The 25,603-nt window shown below is 38.9% G+C and overlaps 1 protein-coding gene across 1 annotated transcript in view; it reads right to left on the bottom strand.

Moving 5' to 3' along the window:
- Nucleotides 1–25,357, bottom strand: part of EDIL3 (EGF like repeats and discoidin domains 3) — a 481,313-nt gene extending 455,956 nt beyond the window's left edge. Inside the window, exon 1 of the mRNA XM_052643446.1 lies at nucleotides 25,291–25,357. Within this exon, the coding sequence (XP_052499406.1) occupies nucleotides 25,291–25,357 (67 nt within the window). The remainder of the gene's footprint in view (nucleotides 1–25,290) is intronic.
- Between the last annotated feature and the right edge of the window lie 246 nt (nucleotides 25,358–25,603).

Here is a 25,603-nt window from a genome sequence, read left to right on the forward strand (position 1 = left end):
CATTTTATCCTATGGCTTTAAAGGCAATTTCAAAAGGAGTTTAAGACACTATTTGAATAACTATGGCATCATTTGGAAAAAAGGAACAAACATCTCGGGATGATTACCTTGAAGGAAAGCATTCATCTAGGTATGAGAATTTGGGTTTATAAAGAACTGCCATTTTAAGGTTTCTGCTGCTCTGCCCCAGACAAGTTAGCATCTTACATTTTTTAGCTTGTGGTTTCAGTCCAAGATGACTCAAATATGAAGAATAAAATTTTTATCAACCATCTGATTAAGATATTACCAGGCATGTCTGCCTTTACATTATTATCATAAAATGTGCAAGGAGGCTATACTCAACACAGTAAGAATTTGGATAAATGTCCTCTCCCATGCCCAACTTTTACCCAGAATTTGATCAATAAGAATTTAAATAGATACATGATATGATACACTGCTAATTATTAAACTTAAAAGATGGAGAAGGAAATTGCAACCCTAGTATTCTTGCTTGGAATAGCTCATGGACAGAGGAGCCTGGCAGGCAACAGTCCATGGGATTGCAAAGAGTCAGACACAAGAGCAGCTGAACAACAACAATGGCCTTCAGTTAAATGGTTCAGGCATATTATGGTTGCAATTTTAAACATGTTCATAATCCCCTAAGAACTTGGAAAACTGAAAAATAAAATTGCCAACTGCTACTTATATTATAAAAGCCCAATAGATAGAAAAGGGGCTTCCCTGGTGGCTCAGGCAGTAAAGAATCTGCCTGCAAGGCAGGAGACCCTGGTTCAATATCTAGGCCAGGAAGATCCCCTGGAAAAGGGAATGGCTACCCACTCCAGTATTCTTGCCTGGAGAATCCCATGGACAGAGGAGCCTGGTAGGTTACAGTCCATGAGGTCACAAAGAGTCAGATACAATTGAGAGACTAACACTTATACTTTCAACAGAGAGAAAAGATTGACTTTCCAGGACAGCAACAGTTGATATGGACATAACGGAATGCATAACCATCCAAAGAGAGAATGTCAGAGTGTGCTGGTAGATGAACAGGACTGTGGGAAAGAGGTTATTCAGCAGTTAGAGCACCCAAACCTGAGACAGAGAGGCTAACCTTGGCTAACCATGGCACTGTCCATCCAAGCACTGAGCAAGAGAATGCAACACAGACCGTGGAACAGGCGTGTCTCTGCTGTGGTCGGATCATCTTAGGCTCAGACTGTTAAACGTTCAAGTTGTTCAACCAACTCCTCTTTTCTAAATCCCCAATAAATAAGCAGTAAATGGCAAGAAGTCTCCTGTATCATTTTGTATCCTCAGTGATTATAATTATGATTACAGAATTAAAAATTTGTATTCTGATATAATGGTTTTAAAAACTATATGTACTCCTAGGAAATGAATCTATCCTCAGTGCAGTGACCAAACCACGTTTCTAGGACTGAAACACCACTATTACTACTATCTAAGCCTGAATGGGATGACAAAGGATGAGATGGCTGGATGGCATCACGGACTCGATGGGCGTGAGTCTGAGTGAACTCCGGGAGATGGTGATGGACAGGGAGGCCAGGCGTGCTGCAATTCATGGGGTTGCAAAGAATCGGACACGACTGAGCGAATGAACTGAACTGAAGCCTGAATGAACACCAAGTCAAAGCAGCTCAAGACCTGGGTCAGCTGAAGATTCACATGTCACATAAGAGGCAAAATGATGTAAACTGAATTGAAAAGTAAGGGAAGGCAAGTGAGGGTTAACAGAGGGAAAAGGCGAGATTTTATAAGGTCAAAGAACAGGTGTTACAGGTCTAACTGAGTAACTCAGACTCTAATTGCTTTCCAACAGTTTGGACCCTACAGAAATGTGTGAGAAGCTATAGGAACAACTATTTGTACAACCTTCTCTGAATTCAATTATTTCAGTAGGAACCCCACTAATTTACTTACAGACCGAAGTTTGATAAGTTAAAGCCAAGGTGTTTGAAGCCTGGGAATAAATTCACTGCCCTCAAAAGTATCTCTTAATGTGAAGTGAGTAGATAAATCGAATGCCCTTTATCAGTCATTTCCTATTAAATTAGTAAAGAAGGAATAAGTAATGCCATCACTTGTGTAGGCTTATAACCTCCAGAATCGTAATTACCTAAATGAGAACCTCAGTAAACACTGAAAGGAAAAAAGACCTTAGGAAATTTCAAAGCTGGGCTTGGTAAAGATCTGAGGAATTTTATCACAGATCCACACAGCAAAAGGTAGTCTTAAAAAATTTTTATTTCACTGTACTCATATATGGTATATATAAATCATGGGAGGAGACTGGATATAAATCCCCTTCTAATAATGGCCTCTCAAGCAAGAAGAATGCAATCCCTTTTCCAATAACTCAGTCTAGCATTTAATTATCATATAAAGCAACAAAAAATTTTACTTGGGGAGTGGCTTACAGTTATATAGCAAGATTTACCTAAGAATATTTTTTTCATAAATTTTTTTCAAATGTGCTGGAAAAGTGACAACAGTGACGGGCTCAAAATCATGTATCTTGCCTTTCAGTATAGCTTTGGTCCACTTTCCTAAGTCAGTTCCGCAAAACAAGAGGTGATAGAAAAGACAGACAATTGATGGGTTTTGCTTAACTTGTTTCAAAGAAAATCACATTAGTTTGGACTTGGTTCAAGAGATTCAGTCAAAGCAAAAGCTTTCTGGTTATAACACCCTTCTGGGACAAGGTCATCAACACACACACACACAATCTTAAATTTTTTAAAGCAGGATGAAGCCGCTGCACAACAGCTTCCAGCCTTGGGAATTTGACTATTCTGTATCAAGTTATAAATAAGTAAACTACCATTATCTTTATAAATAGAAAAATCACTTTCTTAACCAAGGTGGCTACAGTGCAATCTTTATTTCTAGGAGAATAAAATTATCACAGGTACTCTCACCTTCTCTGATGTCATCAACTATTCAATGTTTTACAGGTTTTGTTTTTTGAGCTTTGAACTGGTGTAATGCACTGTGGTGTTGGAGAAGACTCTTGAGAGTCCCTTGGACTGCAAGGAGATCCAACCAGTCCATTCTGAAGGAGATCAGCCCCGGGATTTCTTTGGAAGGAATGATGCTAAAGCTGAAGCTCCAGTACTTTGGCCACCTCATGCGAAGAGTTGACTCAGTGGAAAAGACTCTGATGCTGGGAGGGACTGGGGGCAGGAGGAGAAGGGGACAACTGAGGATGAGAAGGCTGGATGGCATCACTGACTTGATGGACGTGAGTTTGAGTGAACTCCAGGAGTTGGTGATGGACAGGGAGGCCTGGCGTGCTGTGATTCATGGGGTTCCAAAGAGTCAGACATGACTGAGCGACTGAACTGAGCTGAACTGACTGAATGCTATGAATCTCAGTTTATTTTTCTGGAAACTTACATATTTATATACTTTAGTTTTATAAAAGACTTCATTATTGGGAAGGCTGGTTTTTCTCCTAACAGCATAGTCATGTTATACAAGTATTAATAAAATGGTTTTCAATTTGTCTATACAGTATATTCTATGTGTAAAGTGCTTTTGTAAGTACTGTGAGGCTTACTATGGTGCTGAATGAGCTCCACTTTTATTACTTAATTTCCATTTTAAAACAAAGTAAGCATGAGTCATCAGTGTAAAAATGCTTTCTATTTTATAAAACCTTACAAAAGTAAAAGGAATGAGCCCTTTTGTTAAATATGGATCCGCACAGATATATGCATGAACAAATAAAACATTTTAATTGGTTGGAAGATATAATATTGTTAATATATCCCTTCTTGTCAAGGCAATCTACAAATCTAATGCAATTTTAATCAAAATCCCAGCAAGCTTTTTTGAAGAAATTGACAATCCTAAAATTTAGATCAAGCACAGAAGAAACAGAATGAAGTAAATTTAGAAGAATTACATAAATTCAAGACTTACTATATGGCTAAAGTAATCAAGGCACCCTGGTAGTGGTATAAAGAGAAAATTAAAGACACAGAATAGACACAACTAATGCACCAAGTCAATTCCAAGGAGAAAGCCGTCTTTCCAACAAGTGAAAGTAAAATAATTGATCTCTCTATGGAAAACAAATCTCAATCTATTCCTCATGATACATACAAAAATTAATTTAAGAATAAATAAATAAACCTGAATATAAAAATAATAAATAAAATAAAAAATAAATAAAATAAATAAATAAACCTGAATATAAAAATCAGAAATATGAGATTTCTAGAGGGAAAGAATAAAACAATATATGTGTGACACTTGACCAGGCAAAGACCTTTCAGAATGTTAGAAACACTCTAAAATAAAAATGTTGATAAAACGCACTTCATCAAAATCAGTAAGTTCTACATCAAAACACACTAGTAAGAAAGGACTATGAAGTCACAGGCTAAGAAAAAACATCTGCTATATATATCTTGCAAAGTAATCATATCCAGGATATATACGAAACTTCTACAGATCAACTTTAAAATTGCCAAACAACCACAAAAAGTAGTATTTGCAAAATATTGAACAATTTGCAAGATATATGAATGTCAAGAAACTCATATGTCCTCAAATCCTAAGTCATTAAGAAATACAAATTTAAAATATAGTGAGATACTATTTCTTATCAACTGGAATAGCTATAATCCAAAGAATAATACAGTTGACCCTTGAACAGCAGGAGTTTAAACTGTGAGGGTCACTTTTAGGTGGAGAGTTAATAACCCTAACCCTTTCATTGTTTGTCAACTGTAGAACAAATTTTGGTGAGGATATGGGAATAACTGGACCCTTCACACCTATGGGAGAGCAAAATGATACAGTAATTTAGAAATCTGTCAAGTAGGTAAATCAAGTTAACACATATTAGCCTATGACTCAACAATTCTATCCCTACGTATTCATCCAAGAGAAATGAAACCCATGTCTATAAAAAAAAGTGTATAATATTTTCAGATTACCTTATGCATAATAGCTAAAAACAGGAAATAACTCAATTGTCCAACAAGTAGAGAACAAATTGTGCTATAAATGTATGAAATATTATTCAAGAAAAAGAAGGACTTCCTCTCTCTCTCTCAGTTGCTCTCTCTTTTGCTCCTAACAATGGTTTGAAGTCTCAAACCAGACAAAGTTAACCTATGGTAACAGAAATAAAGTACAGATGTTGGAGAGAGGCAGGTAAGGATGGAATTTGGTTGGACATATAGCATGGGAGAATTTTCTAGGATTATGGAAACAGTCTATATCATGTTTCAGTTAGGGATCAAATGGGCATATACAATTTTGAAAATTCTCTGAACTAGATACTTCAGGTTGTTATGCTTTTTTGCGTATCAAAATACCTCTAAAATTTATAGTACCTTTCTGGTGGCTCATGGTAAAGAATCTGCCTTCAATGCAAGAGACCTGGATTAGATCACTGGGTCAGGAAGATCCCTGGTGAAGGAAATGGCTACCCAATCCAGTATTCTTGCCTGGAGAATCCCATGGACAGAAGAGCCTAGTGGGCAACAGTCCATGGGGTCGCAAGAGTTAGATATGACTGAGCAACTAACACTTAAACACTGTTACTGCAAATATATCAGCAATTTTCACAAAACCAAAGAACCAACATTGACCATCCCAACAAAATAAGAGCCGGCGCACTAAGCGCAGGCGGCTGCGAGAGGAGCTACCCCACGTCCAAGGTCAGGGGCAGTGGCCTAGAGTGCCAGGCTGCAACAGCACAGGAACCGCTGAGAGGACCTACCCTGTGTCTGAGGTCAGGGGTGGCAGCCGAGAGGAGCTACCCCGTGTCTGAGGTCAGGGCGGCGTGGAGGAGACACCTCGCGCCCAAGGCCAGGGTCGGTGACCCTGGGGAGCCACCCCGACCCCAAGGCCAAGGGCGGCAGGTGGGAGGAGCCACCTACGCCTGAGGCCAGGTCCGGCGGCCCGGAGGAGCATTCCAAGGAGTGGTGGCTTCGCAGGCGCAGGAGGGCCTAGAAAACCTATACCACGTTGAAGGTCAGGAACAGCGGTGTCCAAGGTAAGAAGCAGTGGCTGTGCTTTGCTGGAGCAGCCGTGAAGAGATACCCCACGCCCAAGGTAAGAGAAACCCAAGTAAGATGGCAGGTGTTGCAAGAGGGCAGGGCAGACACACTGAAACCATACTCACAGAAAACTAATCACTCAAATCACACTAGGACCACAGTCTTGTCTAACTCAATGAAGCCAAGCCAGGCCTGCAGAACAACCCAAGATGGGCAGGTCATTGTGGAGAGGTCTGACAGAATGTGGTCCACTGGAGAGGGAATGGCAAGCCACTTCAGTATTCTTGTCTTGAGAACCCCATGAACAGTATGAAAAGGCAAACTATAGGATACCAAAAGAGGAACTCCCCAGGTCAATAGATGCCATATATGCTACTGGAGATCAGTGGAGAAATAACTCCAGAAAGAATGAAGGGATGGAGCCAAAACAAAAACAATATCCAGCTGTGGATGTGACTGGTGATAGAACCAAGATCCGATGCTATAAAGAGCAATACTGCATAGGAACCTGGATTGTCAGGTCCATGAATCAAGGCAAATTGGAAGTGGTCAAACATGAGATGGCAAGGGTGAACGTCGCCATTCTAGGAATCAGCAAACTAAAATGGACTGGGATGGGTGAATTTAACTCAGACGACCATTATATCTACAACTGCAGGCAAGAATCCTTCAGAAGAAATGGAGTAGCCATCATGGTCAACAAAAGAGTCCAAAATGCAGTATTTGGATGCAATCTCAAAAACAACAGAATGATCTCTGTTCATCTCCAAGGCAGACCATTCAATATCACAGTTATCCAAGTCTATGCCCCAACCAGTAACACTGAAGAAGCTGATGTTGAATGGTTCTATGAAGACCTACAAGACCTTTTAGAACTAACACCCAAAAAAGCTGTCCTTTTCATTATAGGGGACTGGAATGCAAAAGTAGGAAGTCAAGAAACACCTGGAGTAACAGGCAAACTTGGCCTTGGAATCCAGAAAGAAGCAGGGCAAAGACTAATAGAGTTTTGCCAAGAAAATGCACTGGTCATAGCAAACACCCTCTTCCAACAATACAAGAGAAGTCTTTATACATGGACATCACCAGATGGTCAACACCAAAATCAGATTGATTATATTCTATGCAGCCAAAGATGGAGAAGCTCTATACAGTAACAAAAACAAGACCAGGAGCTGACTGTGGCTCAGATCATGAACTCCTTATTACCAAATTCAGACTCAAATTGAAGAAAGTAGGGAAAACCGCTAGACCATTCAGGTATGACCTAATGATTATACAGTGGAAGTGAGAAATAGATTTAAGGGTCTAGGTCTGATAGATAGAGTGCCTGATGAACTATGGAATGAGGTTCCTGACATTGTGCAGGAGACAGGGATCAAGACCATCCCCATGCAAAAGAAATGCAAAAAAGCAAAATGGCTGTCTGGGGAGGCCTTACAAATAGCTGTGAAGAGAGGTGAAAAGCAAAGGAAAAAAGGAAAGATATAAGCGTCTGAATGCAGAGTTGCCAAGAATAGCAAGAAGAGATAAGAAAGCCTTCTTCAGTGATCAATGCAAAGAAGTAGAGGAAAAGAACAGAATGGGAAAGACTAGAGATCTCTTCAAGAAAATTAGAGATACCAAGGGGAACATTTCATGCAAGGATGGGCTCAATAAAGGACAGAAATGGTATGGACCTAACAGAAGCAGAAGATATTAGGAAGAGGTGGCAAGAATACACAGAAGAACTGTACAACACAGATCTTTACGACCCAGATAATCATGATGATGTGATCACTAATCTAGAGCCAGACATCTTGGAAAGTGAAGTCAAGTAGGCCTTAGAAAGCATCACTAAGAACAAAGCTAGTGGAGATGATGGAATTCCAGTTGAGCTGTTTCAACTCCTGAAAGATGATGCTGTGAAAGTGCTGCACTCAATATGTCGGCAAATTTGGAAAACTCAGCAGTGGCCACAGGACTGGAAAAGGTCAGTTTTCATTCCAATTCCAAAGAAAAGAAAAGCCAAAGAATGCTCAAACTACCACACATTTGCACTCACCTCACATGCTAGTAAAGTAATGCTCAAAATTCTCCAATCCAGGCTTCAGCAGTACGTGAACTGTGAACTCCCTGATGTTCAAGCTGGTTTTAGAAATGGCAGAGGAACCAGAGATCAAATTGCCAACATCCACTGGATCACGGAAAAAGCAAGAGAGTTCCAGAAAAACATCTATTTCTGCTTAATTGACTATGCCAAAGCCTTTGACTGTGTGGATCACAATAAACTGTGGAAAATTCTGAAAGAGATGGGAATACCAGACCACCGGACCTGCCTCTTGAGAAATCTGTATGCAGGTCAGGAAGCAACAGTTAGAACTGGACGTGGAACAACAGACTGGTTCCAAATAGCAAAAGGAGTACATCAAGGCTGTATACTGTCACCCTGCTTATTTAACTTCTATGCAGAGTACATTATGAGAAACGCTGGGCTGGAAGAAACACAAGCTGGAATCAAGACTGCCCGGAGAAATATCAATAACCTCAGATATGCAGATGACACCACCCTTATGGCAGAAAGGGAAGAGGAGCTAAAAAGCCTCTTGATGAAAGTGAAAGAGGAGAGCGAAAAAGTTGGCTTAAAGCTCAACATTCAGAAAACGAAGATCATGGCATCCGGTTCCATCACTTCATGGGAAATAGATGGGGAAACAGTGGAAACAGTGTCAGACTTTATTTTTTTGGGCTCCAAAATCACTGCAGATGGTGACTGCAGCCATGAAATTAAAAGACGCTTACTCCTTGGAAGAAAAGTTATTACCAACCTAGATAGTATATGCAAAAGCAGAGACATTACTTTGCCAACAAAGGTCCATCTAGTCAAGGCTATGGTTTTTCCTGTGGTCATGTATGGATGTGAGAGTTGGACTGTGAAGAAGGCTGAGAGCCGAAGAATCGATGCTTTTGAACTGTGGTGTTGTAGAAGACTCTTGAGAGTTCCTTGGACTGCAAGGTGATCCAACCAGTCCATTCTGAAGGAGATCAACCCTGAGATTTCTTTGGAAGGAATGATGCTAAAGCTGAAACTCCAATACTTTGGCCACCTCATGTGAAGGGTTGACTCATTGGAAAAGACTCTGATGCTGGGAGGGATTGGGGGCAGGAGGAGAAAGGGACGACCGAGGATGAGATGGCTGGATGGCATCATGGACTTGATGGACGTGAGTCTGAGTGAACTCTGGGAGTTGGTGATGGACAGGGAGGCCTGGCGTGCTGCGATTCATGGGTTCACAAAGAGTCAGACACGACTGAGCGACTGAACTGAACTGAACTGAATAACCTAAACTAGAAGTCACAAATACTCTGGTTATACAAGAGTTTTCTGTGTGTTGCTCCATAGCAGCAGTCTGAGTAACAACACCCTACAATAACAACCTATGTAGATACTAACAAAATGAACTTAATGTAGGATATATATAAGCCAACTTCCCAAATGAGCAGTAATGCCAAAAGAATTAAGTATTAACTATAAACATGTATTAGTAGTTTTCCTGGAGTGGCTTCCATTTAATTTCTGGATTATCAGCTTTAAAGGCATATATCAATAATACCTTGTTGCTTTACTACATACCTTGATTATCACTGCAACAGAAGAAACAACAGTGTTTAAATTCCTGGAGAGCAACCAAATTATTCAATTCATTTTACTTTAATTTCCTTTTGTATGAGTCAGGGAACCATAGAACCATGTGAATAAGCTCTAAATTGTTAAATTGTATCCTCCTCAGAGTCAGTATTTTCCTACGACTTCTGGGAAAAAAAAAAAAAAGGTTGATTCAAACTACACCTAATAAATGTTACGGAGTGATGGTTTATATTCCTCATATTGCCAAATGACATAAATATTATGTTTTCTATAATGCAGTTGCATATTAAAATGCATACTTTCAGAGTGATATACCAACATAAATGAGTCCAAGAAGTCATCATTAAACTTTGCATGCTCCAGTTGCCTGGGCTAAGCTTTGCTCCTAATAATTGCTTTCAAAAACAATTGACCCTGGAAGAGTTCTTCATGCCTCTTCCTATCCCAAAGTCAATTGACTGAAGTTATAACACAGTCCCAATTAAAGTTATATCAGCAATCTGAAAACTCCAACCCTATATTGGTAAACTATGCAGCTGCTGTAATAACATTTAATATTTCAAAGTAATCTTGAATTATGAAGAACACAAAACTAAATAATTTATTTAAAACAATAAAGAAATGTTACTTCAAACTGATCTATACCACTTGCCAAAGAACATATAGAAATTATTTCTAGTAACAATTTTGCTTATTTTTGTTTTCCTATTTGTAAAGTTGACTTCTGAATATATTTTATTTTTAAAGTAATCATCATGTGAACTCTACTATGAACTAAATAAGCCATTCATTAGGGCTTTTATTCTTCTAACTTATTTAACACTTTCCTTCATAATAAAAGATTAAAAGTTTACATACATATAATAAACATTTACAGTTACTAGGGGAGAAATTCCAATAATGTGATTGTACTTTGGTATCAAAATCTAAGTTAATTCTGGTACTGAAAAGTATAATCAAGAAACTGCTAATCCAAAAATAAGCTGAGGTTTATGATCCACATATAATTTTGAAAATGAGCATTTTAAAAAGCAAAATAAAGCCTATTTCTTTGATAAAACAATTTAATAACACTAGCTAAAATATTTTAAATAGTGTTACTACTACTATTCTTAAGGATATTTTTATTAAGCTATTTATGTGGACTGGCATTAGGACTGGAAGAAGTTGTAGTTTTAGGTAGCAAAGCACAGCAGAAGAAAAGATAACACTGATTCCTATGGAGGTGGCAATTTTGTCAGGAGGGTGACAGAATTACATCACTTTTTAATTCTTTGCATTTGCATGAACAAAACAGAATTTTTGCAAACATTTCAATGCTATATATGTGAATAAATTAGAAAATATTGTACTCAAAAAACAGGTCAGACAGCCTAGTATATGAGTTATGTCAAAACTTCAAGAAACAGAAAATTCCTATAGAACATTTAAAGTGCTCCACAAGACAGAAGCTTCCCTTAATTCTGCATATCTACTAGTGCCCCAAAACCAAGCTTGGTAAATACAGCTCAAAATATCACTTATGAAAATAGATGTAAACATCCCAACTAAAATATTATCAGACCATATTCAGATATACTTCTAAATAATTACACACAGTAGCACAAACATATTACAAAGCTACAATAATTAAAACCATGTGGCACTGTCACATTAATGAAGAAGTAACCCAGTAAATATGCCTCTGAACTGATGCAAATATATACTATCATTTAGTGTAATACATGCTTCATTTTCCAACAGCTGTTTTAAGTCATATCCCCCCACAGATAACCACTGGTGGGGAAAACAAATGGCAATTCTTACACATTTAAATATGATAACAAAAGCAGAATTCATAAAGGAAAATAAAATATATTTTACAAAATAAACTTGCTTTAACTTTTGCATAATAAATGTAATAAATATAAACACAAATGAAACGAGACAATATATTTGCAACATATAAGTCACTTCCTTAATATCTTTGAAGTCAGGCTTGACATAAATACCCTACATAAATATGAAATTCACTGTTGAAATACCTACCTCTTCCTTTTAACCTCCAAGACAATTTCCTTAGTTGATTCTCTGTTTCTCTCCATTAGAAGGTAAGGTCTAGTGAACAGGATTTTTTGTTCACTGTCTGTAATTCCAACACCCAGAACAGTTCTTTGTGTCCACCTCTACTCAATAAAGTTATTGAATAAATTATAAAACTAGTAGCTTGATATTTATTGAAACAAGTCTCTAAATGTACACTGAAGTGTCACCATTAAAACTTTTCTTCAATGAGCATATACTTTAAAGTTCAAAAATAATTAAAACTTCAAAACAAAGGAGTTAACTGCCCTTCAAAAAACAAACAAAAAAGCTGAAGTTTCTTTCTTATCACATAAAAAGGAGCAAAGCAATAGATTTTATAAATTTTATTCTATATAATCCTTTGCCATTATATCTTTTATAGACATATATGCCATTTTCAGAGCTTTGAGACTGGGAGTGGAAACCACACAATTGCCAGGGTCACAAGTATACAAACTGTTTCAGAACCACTGCGGCATTTAAGAGAGGCAGAAGTATAGTTGCCCAAAGATGAATAAAGAGCAGTTTGCAGTGACATAAAGATTGTCATGACGCAAGCAACTCTAGTGAAGTGAGTGAAGTCGATCAGTCATGTCCAACTCTTTGCGACCCGTGGTCCATGGGATTCTCCAGGCAAGAATACCGGAGTGGGTTCAGAGGCTCTGGGCTCCTGGGCAGATACAGCACCCAGGCTATCTTTTCCTCTCTGCCAAGTACATCTGGGCTCACAGGTATCACTGTGTGGTGAGATGAGGAAAAGGAGACAGGTGTGGAGGAAAGTCATTGCTAGTAGAACTCATGGGAGTGATCACCAGGACGCTGGGCAATTAGCAGATTAAAGGACCACCTGCAGTCCTTCACCTGACAAGGAAAGCCACCAAGGGCTTTGCCTTTGTTGCACATACTTTTCTTGTCAACGTTTGATAATAAAATGACAGTCTGAGGCTTACCATCTTCCATATTCAGTGACTATGTTATTGCAATTTGATAATTTAAGGTAAAACCCAAATCTTGATTTTAAAGTGTTTATAAGTTAGACAGCTGTGGAAACAAGTAGGTAATTTATTTAGTCAGCTCTCAGCGTTTGCCTCTACTTATGTATTTATTGCTTTCTAAGAGTGTATCACTTGTGTCATAAATCACACGTCACTGCATCAGTGTGTCAAGTAGATAAGAATTTATTAAATGAGTTAATGGGTCTATCAAAGGAACACTTTTTTTTAAAACCAGAGAAAGATTTATACATGAGCAGCATTGTTTATCATCCATATTTTTCACTCATCCATGTATGCCATTCAGACAACAAATATTGAGTACCTACTCTATACAAGGCATCATGCTTGCAGGTGAATATACACATTAATAGCTTCCCTGCTGGCTCAGATGGTAAAGAGTCTGCCTGCAGCATGGGAGACCAGGGTTCGATTCCTGGGTCGGGACATTCCCCTGGTGAAAGAATTGGCAAACCACTCCAGTATTCTTGCCTGGAAAATCCCACGGACGGAGGGGCCTGGCAGTCTACAGCCCAAGGGGTCCCAAAGGGTCAGACATGACTGAGAGACTTCATTTTCACTTTTCATACACATTAATATTCTTCTACCCCAATGGAGCTTGCAAGAATACATTACAAACAAGAGAGAAAAACAAATAAGCTAACAAGCAAGTGATTATATAATATGATTTTTGAAAAATGCTGTAATTTCAAAAAAGATCAGATAATAGAAACTGACAGGAATATACTGTGTGTGTGTGTGTGTGTGTGTGTGCATGTGTGTGCTGAAGCCTCAGTTACTTAGAGAAAGCTATCAGAAAGATTCTCTGAGGTTGTGCAGTTTAAGCTGAGGAATGATCTGGAAACAGAAAATGGCAGCATATCAGAGGAGATAGCTAGAAATAAATAAAGCAATAGGAAAAATACAGGAATAGAGACAGATGATGGTTTCAAGAAGATAATGAATACTTTACAGACCCCAAAATAAAAAAATATGCAAAAAAAACTAAGGATGGGAATTTGTACATTGCATTATTATTTAGCTGATATGTACATGATATTAAAACAACAATAAATAGCAGAATAATATAATTTGCAGGGAAGAAATCAGATTATTCTGAGATTCTGTGGGCAGAGAATGCATCATATAGTAGTAATGATCATTATACTGAATACAGAATGAAGAGAAAATATAAAGCAAAACTCCAGTGAAGGCTAATACAAAACAAAATTATGAAATAAAAAAGGCATAGATAAGTATTACTTGGAAAAAGATGGTCTGATAGAAAAACTTAACCAGCAAAACAATCATATTTGCACAATTAAAAAGTACAGACTAATGTGAGTGGCATTATTTTAGGAAGCACATCCCTAGAATTCTCTTTTGGGACTTTGGCAAGCCTATTGCATAAATATGTAGGCTACTTGGACAGATTCCAAACGAAACAACTAAAATGATGAAAGGAATGACTTACAAGGACAGATTAAAGGAAAAATATGTACGGCTTTAGCATGTCAGAAACTCGAGAAGGAACATCATGGTTGACAAATATCTGAAACATGTAAATTTGAGAAAAAAGAATTCTTTATGGACAAGGCTGCACAATTATGAGCATGTTACAAAGAGAGAGAGAAAAAAAAACTTCCCATAGTAATAATGCTGTTTTCCAGTAAGAACCATTTGAACAAATAATCCAAGATGGGCAAGGATTAAGGCACCATGCAGACGCAGACATTATACCCTGTAGCCTGAATTCTGCAGACCTCAAAATATGCAGAGGCCTGAATAGGACAAAGTAGGTCAGGGCACAACTGCAGACATCTTACCCAGCTGTGCTTTAAATTTAGAAGGGATCCTTCCTTGGATTTAAGGCTTTTCTCTGTAATTTTGCTAAAGTGAGAAGAGTCCTGGACTTGTGTCTGCAAAACCTAGTTGTGAGTGCTTATCACTCGGAATAGAATTATTCTCTCTATATCTTTATCTGTCAATGGGGATAATAATAATCCCCTGAATTTTTGTGAGGCTTAAAGGAGCTGTTGCATATGAAAACACTTTCAATGTGCTTAAAAGCATAGCTCTTAGTGAACATATCGCTTATTTTAATGAGCTCAATGTGTCAAAAAGCATAGGATGAAGACTGTCAAAGAGCATGATGCCTCAGTTCAGTTCAGTTGCTCAGTCGAGTCTGACTCTTTGCAGCCCCATGAACAGCAGCACACCAGGCCTCCCTGACCATCACCAACTCCCGGAGTTCACTCAAACTCATGTGCATAGAGTTGGTGATGCCATCCAGCCATCTCATCCTCTGTTATCCCCTTCTCCTCCTGCCCTCAATCCCTCCCAGCATCCGGGTCTTTTCCAATGAGTCAACTCTTCACATAAGGTGGCCAAAGTATTGGAGTTTCAGCCTCAGCATCAGTCCTTCCAATGAACACCCAGGACTGGTCTCCTTTAGGATGGACTGGTTGGATCTTCTTGCAGTCCAAGGGACTCTCAAGAGTCTTCTCCAACACCACAGTTCAAAAGCATTAATTCTTCAGCACTCACCTTTCTTTACAGTCCAACTCTCACATCTATACAAGACCACTGGAAAAACCATAGCCTTGACTGCTACTGCTGCTAAATCACTTCAGTCGTGTTTGACTCTGTGTGACCCCATAGACGGCAGGCCACCAGGCTCCCCTGTCCCTGGGATTCTCCAGGCAAGAACACTGGAGTGGGTTGCCATTTCCTTCTCCGATGCATGAAAGTGAAAAGCGAAAGTGAAGTCGCTCAGTCCTTTCCAACTCCTAGTGACCCCATGGACTGCAGCTTGCCAGGCTCCTCCATCCATGGTATTTTCCAGGCAAGAGTACTGGAGTGGGGTGCCATTGCCTTCTCAGATAGCCTTAACTAGGACTAGGCTATTACATCTGCCTTCCTGCTCAAGAGGAAATCATCTCTCCTCTGAGTCATTATTTACCCTGCACTCCTGTGACATGGTTACCATTATCTCTCCGTGGCTTCTAGACATGAGATGTGGCCTGGGTCCCTCAATACAACTCATGGCTCCTCAATGCAACTTCCTAAACATTCTCCCATTCCTCTCGAACAACAGCAATAAAAACCTACCCAGTTTCAGTTTCATGCCAAAGACCTCTGTTCTCCAATATTACCCCCCATTACAGTTATCTCTTGATCTCTGTTCCACATTCTCTCAATCCTTAAAGATTTGTGTCCCTGATTCACTCTCCTTGCCTCCAAAATATTTCTCCTGGTATAATTTTTTTGGAATGTTGGTACCTACATACATGATTTTTCCAAAGGCTTTGATTCTTTTCCTTCCAAAATCTTGTCTTCTACTCTCCTTGAATCATAACTCCTATGGTCATACTTTCAAATTTATACTAATAATTATCAATAATTAATTACAGTGAATTACTGCAATCACCCAATCATCTTATTCCTCATATCATCACTTTCTATGTTTCTTACTCATTCCCCTTTGGACCCACAGCTCAGCCTTTCAAATTTGCCAGGATTTCCAGTGGATCCTATCACTTCTTGACAGAACTCCAGTTTTCTCATGGCCAGAGAGGGGAAAGGGACTTTGGAAATTACCATAGTCTGAGATTTCATGAAGCAAAAATGATGAAAGCATTTGGGCTGAAAAATTCCCAAATGGTTGAGTATCTCTTGAAATGGATAACCCCAAAGAATAGGCTGGAAAAGGAAGAGAGATAAGAAGGACTGAAAATTAGAGCAATGATCAGAGCAAGTTCGGTGGGAATGAAGGACAAGGAGAGGTAAAAAGAAAGAAAATTCTAGTAAAAAATGGCATGTCTGAGAAATTTCAAGTTCTGTTAAATGAGCAAATCATGTGATAAGAAAATCTAATGAATAGCATTGCCAGTGGGTACCTAAAAATGGAGATGGGAATATTCAGTGTTGGGAACTTCCAGGAAGTTTAACACCAGAATGTTAAGAGTCACAAGCTTCTGGGGGCAAATGATAGAGAAGAAGCCTTTGAGGAAGTTCAGGATGTTGTCATGGTTAGTAATTGGATCCAAAGAGAAAAGGAAGTGGTATATACTGATGGAAAGGAACTGCTAATGTTGTACTGAGAGGCAGTAAGAATATTTTCTGAAAAACCAAATAGTACATCAACTCCTTCTCATCTTGTGAGTTTAAAAACTGAAGAAAAAACAAAAAATAAAAAACCAACTATAACTACCTCGAGCAAAATGGCAGAGCAGAAAAAGGTAAAAAATATATATATTAAGTTGGAATCAGAACACGCAAAATCAAGTTCAAGCTCTATTATTGGCTGCTTGAATTACAAGACATGTTGAATGTGAGTGATGTGACTTTCTTGAACTTCATGTTCCTTATCCATTAAGTGACATTAAGAATGTTCTGTTTATGTCCCCTAGGATACAGGAAATGCTTATGAAATTTAAACTATTGTTTTATTATTATTATTTTAGGGGAATAAATATAATAATAAATCAGGAATGGTTTATTTCAACTATAAAATACTGTACATGTGTACAGAAGAAGATATTAACAAAGTGATCTCATATTAGATGATGTAATTTTCATTAGTTTGTAAAATATTTAAAGTAAATACAATTTCAGTTTTTAAAAATAAATCATATTTTGGTTAAATAACTCAAAAGAAATCATAAAATATAATTTTGTAGCTGATACGGTTTGAGCACCATTTGGTGCTTTTGTTTGGCTACAATTTCTAAATGGGATTACACAGAAATAAAATTAAATGAGAATGGTATGTAAAGCAAATAAAATACCTTCATTAACCTGCAGAAATGAAAACCTAGTTAACCTCTAAAATCTCTATGTCCTACATTATGTATCTGTTAACCTTTAAAATCATTTTGTCCTACATATCTGAAAATTACAGGGAAAGCATGCTCTTACCATATCAAACTGAGTAACAATGGAGAAATGGAATCCTAGAAAACCAAGTAAATTATAAAAGTCAAGTTGAAGTAAAATTGAGTGGCAAGATTTTGAAAAAAAAAAATGCATTTTGAATCACTTCTCAACTTCTCTTTAATTCCTGTCTTCACTATTCATATGAGTGATGCATTTTTCTGAAAGACATATTAACTCCTTCTGACCAAGTATACGCCAACCTTTATTTCTGAAGATGAAGAGATGTACTGATGTTTTACCGAATTAAATTTGAAAATTTCAAGATATTGTCCTAAGAAAGTAAATATAATTTGTCCCTTCCAAAATATCCACCAGTTAAACAGAAACTGGACATGATGTGTGTATTCTACAAATAAGAAAATCATTTAACACATTATCTCCATGACATAGAGTATGTGTGACTTATTGAAATATAGCACAGCCCAGTATTTAAGAAAGCATGCTCTAGATTTAAACTGGTTCTATTTCTAACGAGATACTTAGTAGATTGTTTATTTGGGAGATTATTTAACCTCTCTGTATCTCTGTTTTCTCATTCATATGTAAATAATAATATGACTCACTTCATAGAATCCTTGTGAGAACCAGAGGTGGTACTTAGAACATAGGAGCACATAACAAGTATTAAATAAATGTTAGATTTACTAACTGTACTAAATAAAAATCAAATGTCCCTTGTTAATTTATCTAGCAAGATGCTTAAACAGATATGAAAGAAAAAAGATGAATAAACAAACAGGAAAGACAGTGTGGATAATATTACAGTTCAATTAATATTTGGAGCCAAACATGTGAGAAGAAATGAGAAGAAATGCGTATTAGAGATGTGAGCACAGATAAGACTGGTGCCTATAAGTGGGAGACTTCTCTACATTACTGGGAGGGGTTCTGCAAAATATTCCCAATAAAAATATTCTTCAGTATTCCCACTTGATCGTTCCAGTCTTCTCTGCTCAAGAGTCATGAGCCTGTTTGACTTGGGCAGTGTCCACATTATCTCCAGTAGCAGTAAAATATAAATGGTCATCCTAACCTCAGTATAAGACGAGGATTATTGTGCATGCCCAGAATACATGCCTTTATCAAATACTAAGCATAAACCTAAAAGAAGGCATGGTGTCCTGACCCATCTAGAGATTACTTTCAATCATACACAAAACCATTTAACAAGAGATTAAAACTTTGGCCTTTCCATCTGTGGAATGTTACACTATAGTAAATTATTTTTAAAGAGACTGATCAGTTTGATACAGACCTGTTTTAGAAAATGGAAAGAGTAAGGCTTAGCTCTAGAGTCAATTTTCTTTCTCCATAGTAACAATCACATACAAAAGTGCTTTAGTACTTAAAAAGCCTTCACTTAAATTCTTGAACGTAAATCCTCCATTCTACTTCATGCACTATTAAAGCTTCTGTGGAACAAATCCTACATGGCTACTATCATCATCATAATGCATATGGTAAAACAGACAGCAGTACATTTTCTTCTAAAATATAACCAAATAATTGCCTGACATCTGCATTCTGATATCTGCTTCTTTTCTACAAAATTGAGTCCTGTATTTGATAATCTGTACCTTCATTCATTACTTTAGGAGAAATGCAATAAAAAATATATATATAAGAACATAATCTCTGAAATGATGGGAAAACAAAGTTTCAAACCAGCATATTCTTCAGATATGTCTCTTTTACCTTTAAACAGGTTTTCAAGCTTAAACATTTTGGACAAAATCTCTTCAATAATACACACATCTCAGTGCCTCTGTACCCCCCAAATGTTGAACATACAGGTAGTGAGTCTTTCCCTAGTATACAGGATCAGTATCTGCATCAATTAGGGCTATATTCTCTGCCAGGATAAAGCCTCTTGGCCTTTAGACTTAGCCTCTCCCCCATATAAAGGTTCCTAGTTTCTTACACTGTAAGGAAGCTTTGCTTTTACATATACTTTGTTTAATCTCCTCTTTGTCTAGTAGCTACCATGTTTTATTGCTCTGATTAAGCCTGACTTATTACCTCATATGCCTTTAATTTTGGGGATTCAGTTTATAGTGAGCCTGGAAACCAAGCGAATAGACTCTTCTATATGATTTAAGGCAGAAATGCAATTATCTGTTTTAAGTGGTTAGGAGTTGTTGATGTTTTCTCTTAGGTTCTCAGCTCTGTGCTACAAGTAAAGCAAGAGACTTCTCTACAAGTGGGGTGGATATAAACTATTAACCAGTTGACAGTTTTAAGCAGGACACTCAGATTAAATCAAGGTGTAAAATCCTGAGTTGCTCCATAATTCAGATCCTACCTTATTTCCATTTATGTTTTAAACTTCAGGAGTTAGTAGTAGCAGCTTTACGTTATCATATTTTTTTTGTTGTTCCTCACAAGAAAGCAAACTGCTAATGCCACAATGTGTTAGAAATTTGCAACTTTTCAATAATGATGACAAATTTTTCTTGTGGATGCTGTGCCCTAGTTGCTAACCAGCAAACAAATGTTGGGAAAGGGGTTATTTGAGGATGTCTCTGTCACAGAAAGGATATACCACTGGAGACAGACTACTTGGCATGATATCAGTGACTTCATAAAAAAACTGAGAGAATTTGTGTAATAGAAATGGTGCAGTGGTGAATCTGTTTTAATACTGTTAAATACTATATTACTGTTTAATACTGTTTTAAGAGTTATATCAGCAGATGCTAGAACTAACCTTTGAGGAAAGGTTATTCACTAAGGACCAATTAGAAATAAACAATGTCAAGTCACTGACAGATACTGAAACACAATAGGCACATATACAAGGATTAATACCTGTCTGAAACAGGTAATAATAAAACTTTATCATGTCATTTATTCTTTTTTGGCCACATGGCTTATTTTGAAACTTGCAAGTTCCAGGAAACATACACTTTAAAACTGTGACAAAAAGAATAAGTGGTAATCTCTTTCAGGACTATAGATCTGCACATATAAATAGTTAAATATACATCCACATAAATCAACAGAACAGCGTTTCCATGTATAAAATTTACAGTGGATATAGAAAGTAAGCTTAAAAGTATTCCAAACATTTCAGTAATAATTGCTTTACTACAAGTGCCTCTTAGCTCTAAGTACATTTCCTTGTAAGTTACTCAGGAAACCCCTGAAAATTAAAGGTTCAACCTTGACATGTATTAATTTCTGTGTGGTTGTTAGAACTACTCTGCCTCCAAGTTAAAGTCCTGTGGTACAAGCAGTAAGTCCTTACAACTCACTTTCCCTCTCTTTCTCAGGGGAGCAATGAAAACTAATAACATCAGTTTCACAGAAAGTAGAAAAGTCACTTTATGTGGATTTGCAGATAAGCATTTATTCCTTTATTCCCCTTGACCTGCATCCCTCCTTTAAAAATATCTCCATTGATTATCCTGACACCTGCTGGCAAGGGCACAGTGCATCCCAGTCTACTTTTCCCTTAAACAATTCCCACAAAGCAAAGACTGTTGGGGTATTTTCAGTAACAATTAAGTGGCAATTCATTCAGTTTAAGTACTTAATTTCTAGCATTATCATGTAACCATGAGAAATTTTTCAATAATCTATTACACATAGCCAACTACTTACGTTTTTATATATAAATACAGGTTTCTTTCATTAACCAAAAGATGGTAATCATTACATGGGCTGTGACTTAAAAAACAAAAACACGCTAGACATCTTCCTTAAAACACAGATAAGAACTGAAGAACAGGAACAACTTGGCTTTGGTTTTCTATGATTTTTTTTTTTAAACATAATAAAATCAGCTTGCAAACTATTTGGGGAATAAACTCAAACTCACATAAACTCATAGGAGTAAACTGATTAGCTATGAGAGAATCCATACCATTAATTACATATTTGCAAAATTTGCTGTTTCTCATCTGATTTGAATTGAGTTCTGAAACCCACACTATTTTTGTGGGTTTCTTTATTTGGCAAGGAATATAATGAACTTACTACATCATAAATGATACTCAAAGCTCTTTGCCCCTGCAAGTATATTCAATAAACAACAAATATCAGAATTAACCTTCTTAGGCTTTAGGAAACTCTCGAATCAGTCAGGTTTTCACAACCAGATACAAGTGATAACATATACAGTCCATCCCATCCTCAAAACCCTTCAAAAGATGAAAAGTTTTAAAAATAAATTACCTAATTAAAATTTTTATCTTTAATATCAGTGAAAATAAGAGTTTGGACTACTAATTTAGAATCTAAAAATTGCCAAATTTGTACTTTGTCATGATTTTGAGTAACCAGGCTTTTTCAGTTTAGTCATGTATATTTTAACCCTTTGCATTGCTATCATTTTCTGAGAAGGAAAAGTCATATATCTAGCATTAAAGGCAAGTTTTAGTAAAGTGCTTATTAAACATACCCTACATCCTGAATACACATTTTATATAAACACTGATGATAAGATATTTGAGAAAAATAAGAGAGTTTTAATTTAGAGAAGAATTTAGAAGTAAAAGACATTTGCCTGGTTTTGAAGATCTTTGTAAGTTCAAGACCACAGAAGGGAGAATAGACCATTTCGATTTTGTAACCCTTAATTTGTATTTTTATGTGTCTTCCCCAAACTATATAAATTTAAAACAAAATGCATTTCATCTCTAAGAAAATATTTTAAAATAATCAGAAAAAAAATTGCTTAGGAGAGAGGGTGGGGGTGGGGGGGGGGAATGTGTTTTGTATCATAACAGAGGTCAAGGCTTTGCACTGGTCTTCACTTAGTTATTATGTTTAATTTAGTATTTCAAAATTATTTTTAAATGTTTCACTTCGAATCTGAAGTTAGCATTTAAAGCACAAAATTAATGAGCATGCAAATCAGGTAATGAAGACACTAATGTGTAATAATTTTTAAAAGTACAGAAATCTGTTATTTCAGCAAAGACACTGTTATAGTAATTATAGAAGCATGGGTGTTTTTACTTGGAGTGAGATTATTCAATATTAATTGATTCCCATGTAGAATTAACTAAAAATCACCACTGATTAAAAAAGCAAATGCAAGTGCCAGTGATTCATAGTATTTAGGACATGTCTAGACATTTTTAGATAGTGCTATTTGCTTAAAGACTTCAGACACAAACTGCAAGCACAGGGACAGATTGCATAAGATATCACGTGCTTGCTGCAACTGTATGCATGTATTGGATTTTTTAGAGCAACCCATAACGATGAATAATTTAAGAGTTAATAAAATATTCAATCTGACTGATCCATTGGTTTAATTTTAAAATAAAAATGACTAATAAAAAGAATTACATGTCCTTATTAAATCTTAGTCATTAATGCACATAAATTGCAACCCACACAGGGAAACAATTCATAAAAGGTATACAATAGGCAAACTATGTCTGGGCAGGTGGGGTGGGGGCAGTGCAAGGGAAATTTTCATCCTTAACACTGGCTTCAGTAAGTTTGTTCAAAGTTTAATTGCTGGGAGCTGTCATGCAAGATGCACTCTGCCTTTTTGCAGGACTAAGGGAGAATAAATTAGAGAGATGCAAGTTTAACAAAAAGAGCTCAAGGAAAGCAGTCCATTTCTTTCCTACAGCCCTCTATCCCTTTCCCCACAGGTTGACTGGAATAAAAAGAGAAATCTAGTGAAGAACGTGGAGTATACAGTGCCGAAGCATTGTCTAGGAGCCGGAAAGAGAGCCCAGGCATTAACACCAAGGTTGGACTGCCTGGCAGAGTAAGCTCCCTCGGCGCGGGTAGGTTTAGGTGCAGAGCTGGGATACTCCGATGATGCCCCAGGTCTCCTGCCACCAGACTTAGAGAGGCAAACGCGGCCCCACACGCTAGACGCACTTTCTCCTCCTCCACCCACTCAGCCCTCCACCTCCACGCGGGTACCGGACTGATGGTGGAGGCGATGTTGGCATGGAGTAGGTGCCCGTGTGTGCGTAAGTGTGTGCTTTTAGGTTTGGGGTGGGCATGCAGGCAGGGAAGGATGGTGGAGATGGGAGTGCCTGCTGTTTTCCCTTCCATTCCTGCTAAGGGATCAAAGTGCAGGAGGAATCCAGAGGGGAAATAAGAGAAAGGAGAAATCTCCCTAGCGGGAGCACTGCCTTTTTCATATCGATGAGAGACTCCGCAGCGCAACTACAGAGCCATTACCATTCCTTAACCTTCAGTGGAGTGGCTGCCTCTGCCGGATAACTGGAAGGGCACGTTGTAAACGCCAGCGAGGCACACACCTACACACGCCTACACGCTGGGAAAAATAGCCACATTCTGGGGGAAGGAGGGAGCAGGGAAGCCCCCCTCCCCCCAGGAAGGGCTCGACCTGGATAGCTACTAGCTGGGCATCGAGGGCAACTGGCCAGGAATACCCAGCTTCTTGGGCAAATTGTAGCCCAAGAGTTCACAATTTTCCCGTGAAACAGACGGACGGGCGCACGGATAAATGGTGTAGAATATTCATGCAGTGTCTACTATTAAATGGATCAGAGTCGATGCATGTTTTAACCCAGCTACCTTTTTGGAGAGGCACAGCATTTTAAACCCTGTACTGCACTCAGCTCTCCACTTGAAGCAGCCTGTGGACCGTTTCATTACCCGCGGAACACTTAGAGGGGGTCGCCTGCATATGTGGGCGCAGAAGGGACTCAGGACCACCTCCGATGACCCACCCAGGGTCCCTGCTGCTCCCGCTGGCCCTTTCCAGGCAGCCAACTACAACCCCAAAGCTAGTGGAGATGGAGCCAGGATGACTTGTATTGACAAGCCATCCTTCCAAGGGACCTGGAAGCCGGCTACGCAACTCAGCAGGAGAGTCCTCAAAGTCTTGTATTTTATTTTTTTAACAGGCTGGTTTATTTCATGCAAGTCGTGAAAACCACCACCAGACCAGCTCTTACAACTTTTCCGCTCTTGGGCGGGGGCGCCAGGGCTGTCTTGCAACGCACGATTCCTTATTACCAAGAGTTAGGCTTATACCAGGAGGAAATGCTGAGCAAAGCTTGGGGCCTCTGGGGTTACAGGAGAGGCGGGTTCCTGGGGTTTTTGTATTATTGATGCAGCACGTCCAGGATGGGGAGACGCGAGCAAGCCGAAGGGACTTGTCAGACCCGTCTCCACCGCACCCACGGCCCAAACTCCCAGCACCAGGTTCGGATTTGCAAACTGCTCAGCGTGGGCCTGGTAGTAAAGGCACCGCACTCTGGAGGCGGACAGCCCAGTGGGTCTCCAGCCTCTTCCCCTTTCAACTACTCCACGCCCGGGGCGACCTAGCTTCCCTGGCTCCCCAGCGAAAGCCCCGCCTGGCGCCTGCATCCGGCATCACCCACAGGGCTCTGGGAGGGTTTGCTTGTCGACTGTGAGCCAAGCAAAATTTCTCTCCCTCCTCCCCATCTTTCCTAGATCTCATCTGGGTAACCCACACCCCCTTCCCAGCTCAGCCCCACCAACACTCCCCTCTGACTTTGCAAAGCACTTTTCCTGGGCACCCAGGATAGGGCGCGCAGCCTCCTCCGGGCCACCCACAGGGCTCGCCACTCCGCGCGCCCCCGGGACCGCCTCCAGCTCCCTTCGCGGTGTCTCCCAGGGGGACCCACCGCCTGTCCCGCCGCCAGCCCCTGGCCCTTTGCCTCACCTCTGCAGAATTGAGGGACGCTGAGGCTGAGCCCAAGCAGAAGCCAAGCAGCCACCGAGTGCTTCATGATCCCGTCTCTTGGACGTGACCCCGATGGTCAAGGGTCTTGGCGGAGGGTAGTGTCGCCGAGGTGGCACCGCAGGGCAGCGGCAGACCCCACCCCGATAGAGGATTCAAGAAGATGTCTTCTTCCCGCAGCGTCTCCTGAAACAAATTGTCGGAGAGGACGAGAAAGAGGGGTGACCCAAGAGAGGAATGTTGCTTCCCCTTTGCCTGCGCTCTGGTGGCGCCGGGAGGTGGGCGAGCTCCGAGG

The sequence above is a fragment of the Budorcas taxicolor genome, chromosome 7 (genome assembly GCF_023091745.1).
Source record: "Budorcas taxicolor isolate Tak-1 chromosome 7, Takin1.1, whole genome shotgun sequence".
NCBI classification, from domain to species: domain Eukaryota; kingdom Metazoa; phylum Chordata; class Mammalia; order Artiodactyla; family Bovidae; genus Budorcas; species Budorcas taxicolor.